Source organism: Oncorhynchus mykiss, chromosome 19, assembly GCF_057628025.1.
Source record: "Oncorhynchus mykiss isolate SJ-2025 chromosome 19, ASM5762802v1, whole genome shotgun sequence".
NCBI lineage: Eukaryota > Metazoa > Chordata > Actinopteri > Salmoniformes > Salmonidae > Oncorhynchus > Oncorhynchus mykiss.
Genome location: NC_143040.1, coordinates 4,454,944 through 4,471,189, shown reverse-complemented (window position 1 = coordinate 4,471,189; position 16,246 = coordinate 4,454,944). Strand labels below are relative to the sequence as shown.

The following is a 16,246-nucleotide window of genomic DNA, read 5'->3' as shown; positions in this document are numbered from 1 at the left end:
CCCATGGCACCCTGTTCCCTATGTAGTGCACTACTTTAGACCAGAGCCCCATGGCACCCTATTCCCAATATAGTGCACTACTTTAGACCAGAGCCCTATGGCACCCTATTCCCTATATAGTGCACTACTTTAGACCAGCGACCATCAGTCCTAGTGCACTACACTTCGCTTTTGAAGGCCTATAACTTTCTGACACACACACACACTCACTCACACACACACACACACACACACACACACACACACACACACACACACACACACACACACACACACACACACACACACACACACACACACACACACACACACACACACACACACACACACACACAGTGTGATCCGCCTTGGAAAGTTGTTAAAACCCTGTTGAAGTATCAGAAGGAAGTAAATGGTACATTGTAGCTTCCTGGACTAGAGACCGGATGAGGCCGACTGATAACATGCCACACACGCACACACGCACACACACACACACACACACACACCACATTCCATACAATGGTTTCAATTTCCAATTATTTGCGTGTTCAAAATTGGATGTGTTTTTAAATTAGTGTCTGTTGTGTCATTATGGGATGTCAGATAATAAACGTTGTGTAGGCCTCACGTCAGTCTGTGTGTGTGTGAAGGGGAACTGTGACCCGTGTCAGTAGTAAAACGACCCCTCCTACTCACTCACTAGGAGGCAAAGGGGAACTGTGACCTGTGTCAGTAGTAAAACGACTCCTCCTACTCACTCACTAGGAGGCAAAGGGGAACTGTGACCTGTGTCAGTAGTAAAACGACTCCTCCTACTCACTCACTAGGAGGCAAAGGGGGTGGTGACAGACAGAGAGAGAGAGTGAGGGAAGGGGCAGGGGCGTCGTGCACCCCAAACATCCGAGGGGGCACAAAGTACAGTACGTGAGGATGGCTGGGGGTGGACCGAGTGGGGCTCCCCCCTCATCTAAAAATTGGATAATTTTTCATTTTTCAAACACCTTAAACCACCTTGTCTTGCAATCTAGAGCCATAATCATTATGCTTAATTCTTTGTAAAAAAAAAAAATATTATTTTTATGCACATCTAAGCATGTGTCTTGAGCTGTCTACATTCTCCTGAATGGAAGTTATTTAAAAAAAAGATATATATATATGTATATATATGAAATATGCTTCTCTGCATCTCTGCTAAAATCTGGATAAAAGATTGAAAGGAATGTGAGTCTTATCAGTACATTTAGTTATTTCTGGCTTTTCTAAACCCTACCTACCTTGCCAGCAGGCATGCCAGCTCAGATACTTAGACAAGATAGCTTCTCTAACTTGATTACTTCTACACCTGCATTGCTTACTGTTTGGGGGTTTAGGCTGGGTTTCTGTATAGCACTTTGTGACATCGACTGATGTAAATAGGGCTTAATAAATACATTTAATTGATTGATTGATTGATAGATTGATAGCCTGAAATGTCTTTATGGTTGGGAAGATTGGGAACTGATCTGTGCTAGCTAAAGCCAACTTCATACAATTGCCTACAGATGTAGGATCTTAATTAGATCACCTTGTTGCAGGAGGACTTTTCCCTCAAAGCAATAAAGGTTAACCTTGTAATGTATTTAAGGTTTAAAAAGCCTTCTGAAGTTTGTCACTTCCATTACGAAAAATGTATCAATCCCCACAAACAGTTTTTATGAATTATAATCCACATTTCCTATTGCTGCAGGATTATTTTCCTGCTGTAGCAAACTGGCTCAAATTAAAATCCTACATATGTAGGTGGCTAGTAGTATTACAGAGAAACAACAAAAGAAATACTTAATAAATAAAAAAATACAAGACAAATATGAGGGGGCAAGTGCCCCTGTGCCCCCTATGTGCATGACGCCTTTGGGGAGGGGAGGGAACGAACGAAGCTGAGAGCCGAGCAGGAAGGAAAATTAACGAAGGCAGGAGAGGCTTTGAATGCTAACAAGCGTTATAGCTTTAACTACAATAGTAGCCGCCGTTGTTTAGCCTAAAAGGTGAAGAGTTTTTTTTGTTGTTGTGCTGAAAACATCAAACGATGGAGTCGGCGAACTAGTAGCCAACCACGATTGCAAAAGCCCAACACCTGGTAACCCGCCGAACTTGGAGAGCAAGCGAAGGCTATGCGCCAGCTGCAGAATTCACCATCATCATCATCGGTGCCGCTACCTTCATCTTTTTCAGTTGAAGTGAAATGTATTGCCTAGTCTGTATGGGAGACGGATCTTACACTTACTGACCATTACCATGGAGATAGAGAATATAGTCGCCAACACGGTACTGCTGAAGGCGAGAGAAGGTAAGACATAGACATAGTACTGAAACGACGACATGACATGGTTAACGTACTGGGGGGTGGGGGGGGACATGTCGAGAGGGAGAAAGGGGGTATAATCATAACAAAGCAAGGCTGTTTTTTTTGGGGGGGGGGGCTATCGCTTGGATTGTGTTCTACACAGATCTCTCTTCTCTCTCTAGATCTATTTCTCTCCCTACGCAGTGGTTTTCCCATCGTCTTGACTGGCTCACTATAAGGGGGAACATATAGCTTTGTGTCAAATTGTAGCCTACCTACTTGTTAATCATTGTAACTCTAGTCACATAATATACAGCAAATATCCAGGCCTGATCGATAACACCGATCGGGTTTGAGTTTCGCAGCGTCGATGATAATAAACGATGATCGATTAGACTATATCACTGTTTGATATTGGGATTCGTGTTTCTAATGACTTATCTGAAACGGAAAAGGTTGATTATGGCGGTAGGCTACTGTAGTAGTAGTAGTAGTAGCAACATATCATTGGATAGGTTGATATGACCGTAGGATCGTAGCACCAGCGGATCGTGTTGGTAGTATAGGCTACACGGTGTTGACATATCCTGTAGCAACCTGTTTCCCAATTCCGTCGCCTGATAGAACAGGCGTATCGACTTGATACGTTAGCGATATTTAACATATGGCTTTCGCTGGATCTTATGCCCGCTTGGCGGTTCAAATGTGTGTTATACATTATTTGACGCAGATAATATTAAAGCCACTGCATTGCCACCCTGCCAAAGGAGAAGGGGACCCGCTCCGTGTGTGTTTCCCCTAGACGGAGACCGGCGAGCTCTGGGTCTTTCTCGGGGCCTGGGTAAAGCGGACGCGGCCAACCCCGCACACAGTGTACCCCCGTGTGTGTGCCGTTGACGTGGGGAAGTGGAACAACTCAAGCCGCAGGCCTGAGGACTACGGCGAAACATATCGGACTAATAACACAAGTGGTCGATGGGATGCCGTTCTGTCTGGCTGTCTTTTTTTTGTCGTCAGGTTTGATTGAAGAGAGAAAATAAGAGATGTGTGTTTATCCTAGTGGACCCCCGGCTAAATACAACTCTGTAACTCGAAACCAGTTCCAATGCTTTAAAACAAATTATATTTATTATGTTCCCCTCTAATTAGGGACTGATTTTAGACCTGGGCCACCAGGTGGGTGATATTAATGATCAGGTAGAACAGAACCAGCAGACCCCGGGTTATCCGAAGTCGGTTCACGGTTTTTTTTTTGTGCCCTAACATTACACAGCGGATTCAAATAGTTAACTAACCATCCAGCTTTGATACTTTGAATCAGCTGTAGTAGTGTTAGAGCAACAACGTGCACGGACTTTGGGAAACGCTCTCGTCGGGTAAGAGTTGAATATCCCTTGGTTGTAGAGGATATGGTTGGTTATAAGATGGGCAGAGAGGATGTCGTTACTTTGTTGTCAGGACAGCGGTGAGGGGAGAAGGAACTAAAGCTACATTGTATCTTCTGTTGGGGGGGAGAGATGTGTTACATTTAATAAATATGGTTTCTTATCACGTGTGCGGCATGGTTTGATAATGGTCAACGGCAGATGTTCATAGACAGAAGTGCAACAATATTAACACAACATTTGGACAGCTGACGTCAGAATGTGGTACAAGACTAATCATCTTTGATTTGACCAATGAACGTGTGTGTGTGTGTGTGTGTGTAGCTTCCTGTGATATATGTTTATCATAATACACTAAATTCTATTAAGTTTACGCTCTGCATGCCGGAATACTGAACATTCGCGCTATGTTTATGTAACAGTATAACCTTAGACCGTCCCCTCGCCCATACCCGGGCGCAAACCAGGGACCCTCTGCACACATCAACAACAGTCACCCACGAAGCATCGTTACCCGTCGCAGAGCAAGGGGAACAACAACTTCAAGGTCTCAGAGCAAGTGACGTCACCGATTGAAACGCTATTTAGCGCGAACCACCGCTAACTAGCTATCAGTTTCACATCCGTTACATTTACCTAGTCAACGTCAGTACACAATCCACAATCAACGTCAGAATCTGAAGTCAAATAGGTCAAACGGTGAGATCTTGTTGCGTTCACACACGGGCCCTGCAAAAAACATGTCTATTGTACTGTAGCCTCCTTTTACGCTCCTGGGAATTGGCCTAATGTGGATAGAGCTAAATTGAAATGTTTTAAATTAACAGAAGAAATATGAAAACGCATACACATGGTAGCAGTAGAAAGGGAACTATTTAGAGATTATAGGAACATTTATTAGAGCAAAGTTTAGTACACCAACAGTTCACCTGATACAAGAATGAATCCAAACATCACACTGTTGCTTTAATGTGCATTTACTGTACATTTGGTGCATTTGTTGATAACGAAATATGAAAGTACTCTGGGTACATTCAGTAACCTAATAATATTCCTGGAAAATGGGGGGGTAGGTGCAACATAAAAACAAAACAATGGGAAAAGGGGGGATTCCTAGTCAGTGGTACAACTGACATGTGTCTTCCACATTTAACCCTGACCAATCAGAGAGGAGGGCTGCCGTAATCAACATCCACGTGAGTGAGAGGACTAACTGGTGTCTCCAAGGGGCCTCACACCTCTCCAGACTGTGGGTTTCAGTGAGAGGACTAACTGGTGTCTCCAAGTGGCCCCACACCTCTCCAGACTGTTTGTTTCAGTGAGAGGACTAACTGGTGTCTCCACGTGGCCTCACACCTCTCCAGACTGTGGGTTTCAGTGAGAGGACTAACTGGTGTCTCCAAGTGGCCCCACACCTCTCCAGACTGTGGGTTTCAGTGAGAGGACTAACTGGTGTCTCCAAGTGGCCTCACACCTCTCCAGACTGTGGGTTTCAGTGAGAGGACTAACTGGTGTCTCCAAGTGGCCCCACACCTCTCCAGACTGTTTGTTTCAGTGAGAGGACTAACTGGTGTCTCCAAGTGGCCCCACACCTCTCCAGACTGTGGGTTTCAGTGAGAGGACTAACTGGTGTCTCCAAGTGGCCCCACACCTCTCCAGACTGTGGGTTTCAGTGAGAGGACTAACTGGTGTCTCCAAGTGGCCCCACACCTCTCCACTAACTGGTGTCTCCAAGTGGCCTCACACCTCTCCAGACTGTGGGTTATAGTGAGAGGACTAACTGGTGTCTCCAAGGGGCCTCACACCTCTCCAGACTGTGGGTTTCAGTGAGAGGACTAACTGGTGTCTCCAAGTGGCCCCACACCTCTCCAGACTGTGGGTTTTAGTGAGAGGACTAACTGGTGTCTCCAAGTGGCTTAACACACCTCTCCAGACTGTGGGTTTCAGTGAGAGGACTAACTGGTGTCTCCAAGTGGCCTCATACCTCTCCAGACTGTGGGTTTCAGTGAGAGGACTAACTGGTGTCTCCAAGTGGCCTCACACCTCTCCAGACTGTGGGTTTCAGTGAGAGGACTAACTGGCGTCTCCAAGTGGCTTAACACACCTCTCCAGACTGTGGGTTTCAGTGAGAGGACTAACTGGTGTCTCCAAGTGGCCCCATACCTCTCCAGACTGTGGGTTTCAGTGAGAGGACTAACTGGTGTCTCCAAGTGGCCCCATACCTCTCCAGACTGTGGGTTTCAGTGAGAGGACTAACTGGTGTCTCCAAGTGGCCCCACACCCCTCCAGACTGTGGGTTTCAGTGAGAGGACTAACTGGTGTCTCCAAGTGGCCTCACACCTCTCCAGACTGTGGGTTTCAGTGAGAGGACTAACTGGTGTCTCCAAGTGGCCTCACACCTCTCCAGACTGTGGGTTTCAGTGAGAGGACTAACTGGTGTCTCCAAGTGGCCTCACACCTCTCCAGACTGTGGGTTTCAGTGAGAGGACTAACTGGTGTCTCCAAGTGGCCTCACACCTCTCCAGACTGTGGGTTTCAGTGAGAGGACTAACTGGTGTCTCCAAGTGGCCCCACACCCCTCCAGACTGTGGGTTTCAGTGAGAGGACTAACTGGTGTCTCCAAGTGGCCTCACACCTCTCCAGACTGTGGGTTTCAGTGAGAGGACTAACTGGTGTCTCCAAGTGGCCTCACACCTCTCCAGACTGTGGGTTTCAGTGAGAGGACTAACTGGTGTCTCCAAGTGGCCTCACACCTCTCCAGACTGTGGGTTTCAGTGAGAGGACTAACTGGTGTCTCCAAGTGGCCTCACACCTCTCCAGACTGTGGGTTTCAGTGAGAGGACTAACTGGTGTCTCCAAGTGGCCCCACACCTCTCCAGACTGTTTGTTTCAGTGAGAGGACTAACTGGTGTCTCCAAGTGGCCTCACACCTCTCCAGACTGTGGGTTTCAGTGAGAGGACTAACTGGTGTCTCCAAGTGGCCTCACACCTCTCCAGACTGTGGGTTTCAGTGAGAGGACTAACTGGTGTCTCCAAGTGGCCTCACACCTCTCCAGACTGTGGGTTTCAGTGAGAGGACTAACTGGTGTCTCCAAGTGGCCTCACACCTCTCCAGACTGTGGGTTTCAGTGAGAGGACTAACTGGTGTCTCCAACTTTTAAGTGGTGTCTGCACTTTTATGACTCAAAGAAGAGTGTTCAACTATAAGGTCATTTTTTTGGAGCTCTCCTAGCTGCGTCGTTCAGAAACTAGAGTTGGCACCCTGGTCGTCGTTTCATTAGGAACACAACCCCGCATCTCCGCCATCACACAATTAATTACAATTACACAATTACTGTTGTTAACTCAATACAAAAACAAAACAGACCCATTTTATAAATCACATTCTCATTTGTTTGTTTGTATAGAAAGGAGTCATGGGTGCGTTCAGGTCCAATAGACAAACGGGCTCATTCTGTTCAGAACAACCCAGGGTGTGATGCCGTGTCGTGGACATTTTGGACTCACGGGTGTTTGGCTCGTATGATATCAAAGCAGTATTTATTATAATCCTCAATTTCTCGTCTGTCTGGTCTGGTCTGGTCTGGTCTGGTCTGGTCCGGTCCGGTCTGTCTGTCTCAATTCACATTATTGACATGGCAAGTTCATTATTACTTACATTCTCTCTCTCTGTGTCATATATATATATATAGAAAACCCCTTCAAATGAGTAGATTCAGCTATTTTAATCCTCAATGTCTCATCTATCTATCTCTCTGTCTCTCTCTCTCATTCAATTCAATTGACTTTATTGACATGGCAAGTTCATTATTACTTACATTCCTTACTGGACGCAACATCAGCACAAGAACGGTTCGTCGGGAGCTTCATGAAATGGGTTTCCATGGCAGAGCAGCTGAACACAAGCCTAAGATCACCATGTGCAATGCCAAGTGTTGGAAGTGGTGTAAAGCTCGTCGCTATTGAACTCTGGAGCAGTGGAAACGGGTTCTCTGGAGTGATGAATCACGCTTCATTGTCTGGCAGTCTGACGGATGAATCTGGGTTTGGCGGATGCCAATAGAACGCTACTTGCCACAATGCATAGTGCCAACTGTAAAGTTTGGTGGAAGAGAAATAATGGTCTGGGGCTGTTTTTCATGGTTTGGGCCCCTTAGTTCCAGTGAAGGGAAATCTTAACTCTACAGCATAACAATGACATTCTAGATGATTCTGTGCTTCCAACTGTGTGGCAAAAGTTTGGGGAAGGCCCTTTCCTGTTTCAGCATGACAATGCCCCCCAGTGCACAAAGCGGGGTCCATACAGAAATAGTTTGTTGAGATCGGTGTGGAAGAACTTGACTGGCATGCGCATAGCCCTGACCAAAACCCCATCGAACACCTTTGGGATGAATTGGAATGCCGACTGTGAGCCAGGAGGCCTAATCGCCCAACATCAGTGTCCGACCTCACTAATGCTCTTGTGGCTGAATGGCAACAATGTTCAAACATCTAGTGGAAAGCCTTCCCAGAAGAGTGGAGGCTGTTATAGCAGCAATGTTCCAACATCTAGTGGAAAGCCTTCCCTGAAGAGTGGAGGCAGTTATAGCACCAACTCCATATTAATGCCCATGATTTTAGAACGAGATGTTGGAAGAGCAGTTTTGGGCATGTAGTGTATCAGGTTAGATGTTTTCTCCTTCTGTGAAACAGGAAGACTGACTCACAATCAACCACATGGTAGGTTCCCATCACAAGGGCATGAGTCTGAAATAGCACCCTCTTCCCTATGTAGTGCACTACTTTAGACCAGAGTTGGCACCCTATTCCCTATATAGTGCACTACTTTAGACCAGAACCCTATGGCAGCCTATTCCCTATATAGTGCACTACTTTTTGACCAGGGACCCTGCTCTATAAAGGGGATAGGGTGCCATTTTTAGGACGCTGGCGAGTCAGTCAACCACATTGGTTCTCTCACAAGGTGTCAGGGGTGTGGCCCTCGTCCGTCGGGTGGGTCGTGACAGTTTCAACAATAACAACCCACACCGTCAAGGGGAAGTGGTTTCAGGGCTGTAGAGATGTTCTCAGCTTTGAGGTGATGGGTTATTTCCCATATGGTGCTAGGCTTGGGGCCTTTATCCAGATTGTCATACTGACCTTTTGCCGTACTGGGGGATGTTGGGTAATATTGCCACTGTTTGTAATTAAAGCGCTGCTCTGCCTTAACAGCTTTATCAACAAGGCAGGTCCTACAGGCCCTGGTTTTGTCTCATCTGAACTACAGCACAGGCTCAGAACAGGGCAGCACGGCTGGCTCAGAACATGGCAGCACGTCTGGCTCAGAACAGGGCAGCACGGATGGCTCGGAACAGGGCAGCACGGCTGGCTCGGAGCAGGGCAGCATTGCTGGCTCGGAGCAGGGCAGCACGGCTGGCTCGGAGCAGGGCAGCACGGCTGGCTCAGAGCAGGGCAGCACGGCTGGCTCAGAGCAGGGCAGCACGGCTGGCTCAGAGCAGGGCAGCACGGCTGGCTCAGAGCAGGGCAGCACGGCTGGCTCAGAGCAGGGCAGCACGGCTGGCTCAGAAAAAAAGTACACGGAGAACTAACATTAATGACATTCATGTCAATCTCTCCTGGCTCACAGTGGAGGAGAGATTGACTTCATCACTACTTGTTTTTATAAGAAGTGTTGACAAGCTGAATGCACAGTCTGTTTAAACGACTAGCACACAGCTCAGACACCCATACCCCCACAAGACATGCCACCAGAGGTCTCTTCCCAGTCCCCAAGTCCAGAACAGACTATGGGAGGTGCACAGTACAACACAGAGCCATGACTACATGGAACTCTATTCCACAGTACTATATAGAGCCATGACTACATGGAACTCCATTCCACAGTACTACATAGAGCCATGACTACATGGAACTCTATTCCACAGTACTACACAGAGCCATGACTACATGGAACTCTATTCCACAGTACTACATAGAGCCATGACTACATGGAACTCCATTCCACAGTACTACATAGAGCCATGACTACATGGAACTCTATTCCACAGTACTACACAGAGCCATGACTACATGGAACTCTATTCCACAGTACTACATAGAGCCATGACTACATGGAACTCTATTCCACAGTACTACATAGAGCCATGACTACATGGAACTCTATTCCACAGTACTACATAGAGCCATGACTACATGGAACTCTATTCCACAGTACTACACAGAGCCATGACTACATGGAACTCTATTCCACAGTACTATATAGAGCCATGACTACATGGAACTCCATTCCACAGTACTACATAGAGCCATGACTACATGGAACTCTATTCCACAGTACTACACAGAGCCATGACTACATGGAACTCTATTCCACAGTACTACATAGAGCCATGACTACATGGAACTCTATTCCACAGTACTACATAGAGCCATGACTACATGGAACTCTATTCCACAGTACTACACAGAGCCATGACTACATGGAACTCTATTCCACAGTACTACACAGAGCCATGACTACATGGAACTCTATTCCACAGTACTACATAGAGCCATGACTACATGGAACTCTATTCCACAGTACTACATAGAGCCATGACTACATGGAACTCTATTCCACAGTACTACATAGAGCCATGACTACATGTAACTCTATTCCACATCAGGTAACTGATGCAAACAGTAGAACCAGATTTTATAAAACAGATTTAAAAAATACACCTTATGGTAGAGTGGAGACGCATGATCACACGCTAGCACACACAGTCTACACACACGCGCTAGCTCACGCAGTCTACACACACGCTAGCACACACAGTCTACACACACGCGCTAGCTCACGCAGTCTACACACACGCTAGCACACACAGTCTACACACACGCGCTAGCACACACAGTCTACACACACGCGCTAGCACACACAGTCTACACACACACACTAGCACACACAGTCTACACACGCGCTAGCACACACAGTCTACACACACACGCTAGTACACACAGTCTACACACATGCGCTAGCACACACAGTCTACACACACGCGCTAGCTCACGCAGTCTACACACATGCTAGCACACACAGTCTACACACACGCGCTAGCACACACAGTCTACACACACGTGCTAGCACACACAGTCTACACACACGCGCTAGCACACACAGTCTACACACACGCGCTAGCACACACAGTCTACACACACGCGCTAGCACACAGTCTACACACGCGCTAGCACACGCAGTCTACACACACGCTAGCTCACGCAGTCTACACACGCGCTAGCACACACAGTCTACACACACACGCTAGTACACACAGTCTACACACACGCTAGCACACACAGTCTACACACACGCGCTAGCACACACAGTCTACACATGCGCGCTAGCACACACAGTCTACACATGCGCGCTAGCACACACAGTCTACACACGCGCGCTAGCACACACAGTCTACATACGCGCGCTAGCACACACAGTCTACACATGCGCGCTAGCACACAGTCTACACACACGCTAGCACAGTCTACACACACACGCGCTAGCACACAGTCTACACACGCGCTAGCACACACAGACTACACACGCGCTAGCACACAGTCGACACACGCGCTAGCACACAGTCTACACACGCGCGCTAGCACACAGTCTACACACGCGCGCTAGCACACAGTCTACACACGCGCGCTAGCACACAGTCTACACACGCGCGCTAGCACACAGTCTACACACGCGCGCTAGCACACAGTCTACACACGCGCGCTAGCACACAGTCTACACACGCGCGCTAGCACACACAGTCTACAGACACGCGCTAGCACACATAGTCTACACACGCGCTAGCAGACATAGTGATAACCGTGACGACCCTGGATCAGAGGTGACCAGGGCCGACCCAACTTCCTCAACCCAAGGCTAGACGATTAGAGAAACAGGAGGGAGGGAGAGGGGTCTGGGTAGTGCTTGGAGGAGGGGGAGGGGTAGTGCTTGGAGGAGGGGTAGTGCTTGGAGGAGGGGGAGGGGTAGTGCTTGGAGGGGGAGAGGGGTCTGGGTAGTGCTTGGAGGGGGAGAGGGGTCTGGGTAGTGTTTGGAGAGGGGTCTGGGTAGTGCTTGGAGAGGGTCTTGGTAGTGCTTGGAGAGGGAGGGGTCTGGGTAGTGCTTGGAGAGGGAGGGGTCTGGGTAGTGCTTGGAGAGGGGTCTGGGTAGTGCTTGGAGAGGGGTCTGGGTAGTGCTTGGAGAGGGGTCTGGGTAGTGCTTGGAGAGGGGTCTGGGAAGTGCTTGGAGAGGGAGAGGGGTCTGGGTAGTGCTTGGAGGGGAGAGGGATCTGGGTAGTGCATGGACAGGGAGAGGGGTCTGGGTAGTGCTTGGAGGGGGAGAGGGGTCTGGGTAGTGCTTGGAGAGGGGTCTGGGTAGTGCATGGAGGGGGAGGGGTCTGGGTAGTGCTTGGAGAGGGGTCTGGGTAGTGCTTGGAGGGGGAGAGAGGTCTGGGTAGTGCTTGGAGGAAAGGTCTGGGTAGTGCTTGGAGGGGGAGGGGTCTGGGTAGTGCTTGGAGGAGGGGTCTGGGTAGTGCTTGGAGGGGGAGGGGTCTGGGTAGTGCTTGGAGGAGGGGTCTGGGTAGTGCTTGGAGGGGGAGAGGGGTCTGGGTAGTGCTTGGAGGAGGGGTCTGGGTAGTGCTTGGAGGGGGAGAGGGGTCTGGGTAGTGCTTGGAGAGGGTCTGGGTAGTGCTTGGAGGAGGGGTCTGGGTAGTACTTGGAGGGGGAGAAGGGTCTGGGTAGTGCTTGGAGAGGGAGGGGTAGTACTTGGAGGGGGAGGGGTCTGGGTAGTGCTTGGAGGGGGAGAGGGGTCTGGGTAGTGTTTGGAGAGGGGTCTGGGTAGTGCTTGGAGAGGGTCTTGGTAGTGCTTGGAGAGGGAGGGGTCTGGGTAGTGCTTGGAGAGGGAGGGGTCTGGGTAGTGCTTGGAGAGGGGTCTGGGTAGTGCTTGGAGAGGGGTCTGGGTAGTGCTTGGAGAGGGGTCTGGGAAGTGCTTGGAGAGGGAGAGGGGTCTGGGTAGTGCTTGGAGGGGGAGAGGGATCTGGGTAGTGCATGGACAGGGAGAGGGGTCTGGGTAGTGCTTGGAGGGGGAGAGGGGTCTGGGTAGTGCTTGGAGAGGGGTCTGGGTAGTGCATGGAGGGGGAGGGGTCTGGGTAGTGCTTGGAGAGGGGTCTGGGTAGTGCTTGGAGGGGGAGAGAGGTCTGGGTAGTGCTTGGAGGAGGGGTCTGGGTAGTGCTTGGAGGGGGAGAGGGGTCTGGGTAGTGCTTGGAGGGGGAGGGGTAGTGCTTGGAGGGGGAGAGGGGTCTGGGTAGTGCTTGGAGGAGGGGTCTGGGTAGTGCTTGGAGGGGGAGAGGGGTCTGGGTAGTGCTTGGAGGAGGGGTCTTGGTAGTGCTTGGAGGGGGAGGGGTCTGGGTAGTGCTTGGAGGGGGAGGGGTCTGGGTAGTGCTTGGAGGGGTCTGGGTAGTGCTTGGAGAGGGGTCTGGGTAGTGCTTGGAGGGGTCTGGGTAGTGCTTGGAGGGGTCTGGGTAGTGCTTGGAGGGGTAGTGCTTGGAGGGGGAGAGGGGTCTGGGTAGTGCTTGGAGGAGGGGTCTGGGTAGTGCTTGGAGGGGGAGAGGGGTCTGGGTAGTGCTTGGAGGGGGAGGGGTAGTGCTTGGAGGGGGAGAGGGGTCTGGGTAGTGCTTGGAGGAGGGGTCTGGGTAGTGCTTGGAGGGGGAGAGGGGTCTGGGTAGTGCTTGGAGGAGGGGTCTTGGTAGTGCTTGGAGGGGGAGAGGGGTCTGGGTAGTACTTGGAGGAGGAGAGGGGTCTGGGTAGTGCTTGGAGAGGGAGGGGTAGTACTTGGAGGGGGAGGGGTCTGGGTAGTGCTTGGAGGGGGAGGGGTCTGGGTAGTGCTTGGAGGGGTCTGGGTAGTGCTTGGAGGGGTCTGGGTAGTGCTTGGAGGGGGAGGGGTCTGGGTAGTGCTTGGAGGGGTCTGGGTAGTGCTTGGAGGGGGAGGGGTAGTGCTTGGAGGGGGAGAGGGGTCTGGGTAGTACTTGGAGATGTCTGTGTGTCTGCACAGCTGAGTGATGTTGTAAAACACTTCACATCTCAAAATATTTTTTTCCTGCATTTAAAATAAATACATTATTAGGCCTGTATCTGGATCGGAAAAAACAAGACTGCACCCCACTATTCCCCTCCTATAGGGCCTGGTCAAAAGTAATGCACTACATAGGGACTAGAGTCATTTGGGACACACTCAAACCATTTAAACAAAGTACAGTATAATAACAGCATGCCAGATGGGTAATTTTACAAATAGACTAAAACATTTAATAAGCCAGCTGGCAGAGCCAACCTTGTGATGTTCACACAATGTTAAAATATGCCCATTTAGGCCTAGTCAGCCTAGACGCTAACCTAGCTGCATAGCCCAGCTGCTAATGCTACATCCTCTAACCACCATGTGGTTGGCGCTAGCGGTAGCCGCTAACGCTACACACGCAACAGATGTGGTTGGAGCTAGCGGTAGCCGCTAATGCTAAATACACAACAGATGTGGTTGGAGCTAGCGGTAGCCGCTAATGCTAAATACACAACAGATGTGGTTGGAGCTAGCGGTAGCCGCTAACGCTACATACGCAACACATGCGTCACAGTTCCCAAGTCATAGCCAATTTTGTGGGTCTAATAACTGTAGGAAGGGAACCACATGAAGGGAGCCATCACAAAGCAGTGTGTTTTACAGACGTCATTCACAGGAAACACCCTACTGTACACACTCACACACACACATTGAGAACAAGTCTAAGACTGCAAGGCTCACCAGGCTACCTGCCTCCTCTAACCACTAGGCTACCTGCCTCCTCTAACCACTAGGCTACCTGCCTCTTCTAACCACTAGGCTACCTGCCTCCTCTAACCACTAGGCTACCTGCCTCCTCTAACCACCAGGCTACCTGCCTCCTCTAACCACTAGGCTACCTGCCTCCTCTAACCACCAGGCTACCTGCCTCCTCTAACCCCCAGGCTACCTGCCTCCTCTAACCACCAGGCTACCTGCCTCCTCTAACCACCAGGCTACCTGCCTCCTCTAACCACCAGGCTACCTGTCTCTTCTAACCACCTGACTACCTGCCTCCTCTAACCACCAGGCTACCTGCCTCCTCTAACCACCAGGCTACCTGCCATCCCATAATGGAGTCATTACATACGTGGGATTAAGAAAAAGTCACTATTCCTGTTGTGTACAGTAGTTAGTAAAGCTCTCAGATCGTTGCTTAGTGACGACCACAGTGTTACGTAGCAACATGCTAATGAAATGTTGCCTCACAAGTTACTAGTTTTATTACACAGTTTAATGTTAAATGTTATTGAGAATGCTAACGGGGAGAAAACATGTTGAGACAGTGTGTGTGACAGTGTGTGTAACAGTGTGTGACAGTGTGTGACAGTGTGTGTGACAGTGTGTGTGTGTGACTGTGTGTGTGACAGTGTGTGTGACAGTGTGTGTGTGACATGGTTTCAGAAGGTGTGTGTGTGTGACAGAGTGTGTGACAGAGTGTGTGACTGTGTGTGTGACTGTGTGTGTGACTGTGTGTGTGACTGTGTGTGTGACTGTGTGTGACATGGTTTCAGAAGGTGTGTGTGTGTGACACTGTGTGTGTGACAGTGTGTGTGACAGTGTGTGACATGGTTCAGAAGGTGTGTGTGTGACAGTGTGTGTGTGACACTGTGTGTGTGACACTGTGTGTGTGACAGTGTGTGTGACATGGTTCAGAAGGTGTGTGTGTGACAGTGTGTGTGTGACAGTGTGTGTGTGAGACAGTGTGTGAGACAGTGTGTGACAGTGTGTGACACGGTTCAGAAGGGCTGTGTGTGACAGTGTGTGATATGGTTTCAGAAGGTGTGTGTGTGGCTGTATGTAGATGAGTTGGGTCTCTGATAGGAAGTGAACCCGTCAGACTAAACAGATTCTCTCCCATCCTCCGCTTTCTCTTTCTGTCTCTATTCTGTCTCCTTCCCTCTCTCTCTCCTTCCCTCTCTCCTCTCTCTCTCCTTCCCTCTCTCCTCTCTCTCTCCTTCCCTCTGTCTCTCTCCTCTCTCTCTCCTTCCCCCTCTCTCTGTCTCTCTCCTCTCTCTCTCCTTCCCTGTCTCGCCTTCCCCCTCTCTCTCCTTCCCTCTCTCTCTCTCCTTCCATCCCTCCCTCCCCACTCTCTCTCCTTCCCTCCCTCCCTCCCCACTCTCTCTCCTTCCCTCCCTCCGTCCCCACTCTCTCTTTTCTCCCTTTCCCTCTCTCTCTCTCTCTCTTTCTCTCTCTCTCTATCTCTCTCTTTCTCTCTCTCTCTCTTTCTCTCTCTCTCTATCTCTCTCTTTCTCTCTCTCTCTCTATCTCTCTATCTCTCTCTCTCTCTCTCTCTCTCTATATATATATATATATATATATCTCTCTCTCTCTCTCTTTCTCTCTCTCTATCTCTCTCTTTCTCTCTCTCTCTCTTTCTCTCTCTCTCTATCTCTCTCTTTCTCTCTCTCTCTCTATCTCTCTATCTCT

The 16,246-nt window shown here is 49.5% G+C and overlaps 1 protein-coding gene across 2 annotated transcripts in view; it reads left to right on the top strand.

Annotated features, from left to right (window-relative positions):
• The first annotated feature begins 1,872 nt into the window (after positions 1–1,872).
• grk4 (G protein-coupled receptor kinase 4) overlaps positions 1,873–16,246 on the top strand; it is a 78,590-nt gene continuing 64,216 nt past the window's right edge. For both annotated transcript variants that reach the window (XM_090209897.1, XM_090209896.1), the window contains exon 1: positions 1,873–2,308. In XM_090209897.1, the coding sequence (XP_090066023.1) occupies positions 2,257–2,308 (52 nt within the window). In that variant the 5' untranslated portion in view covers positions 1,873–2,256. The remainder of the gene's footprint in view (positions 2,309–16,246) is intronic.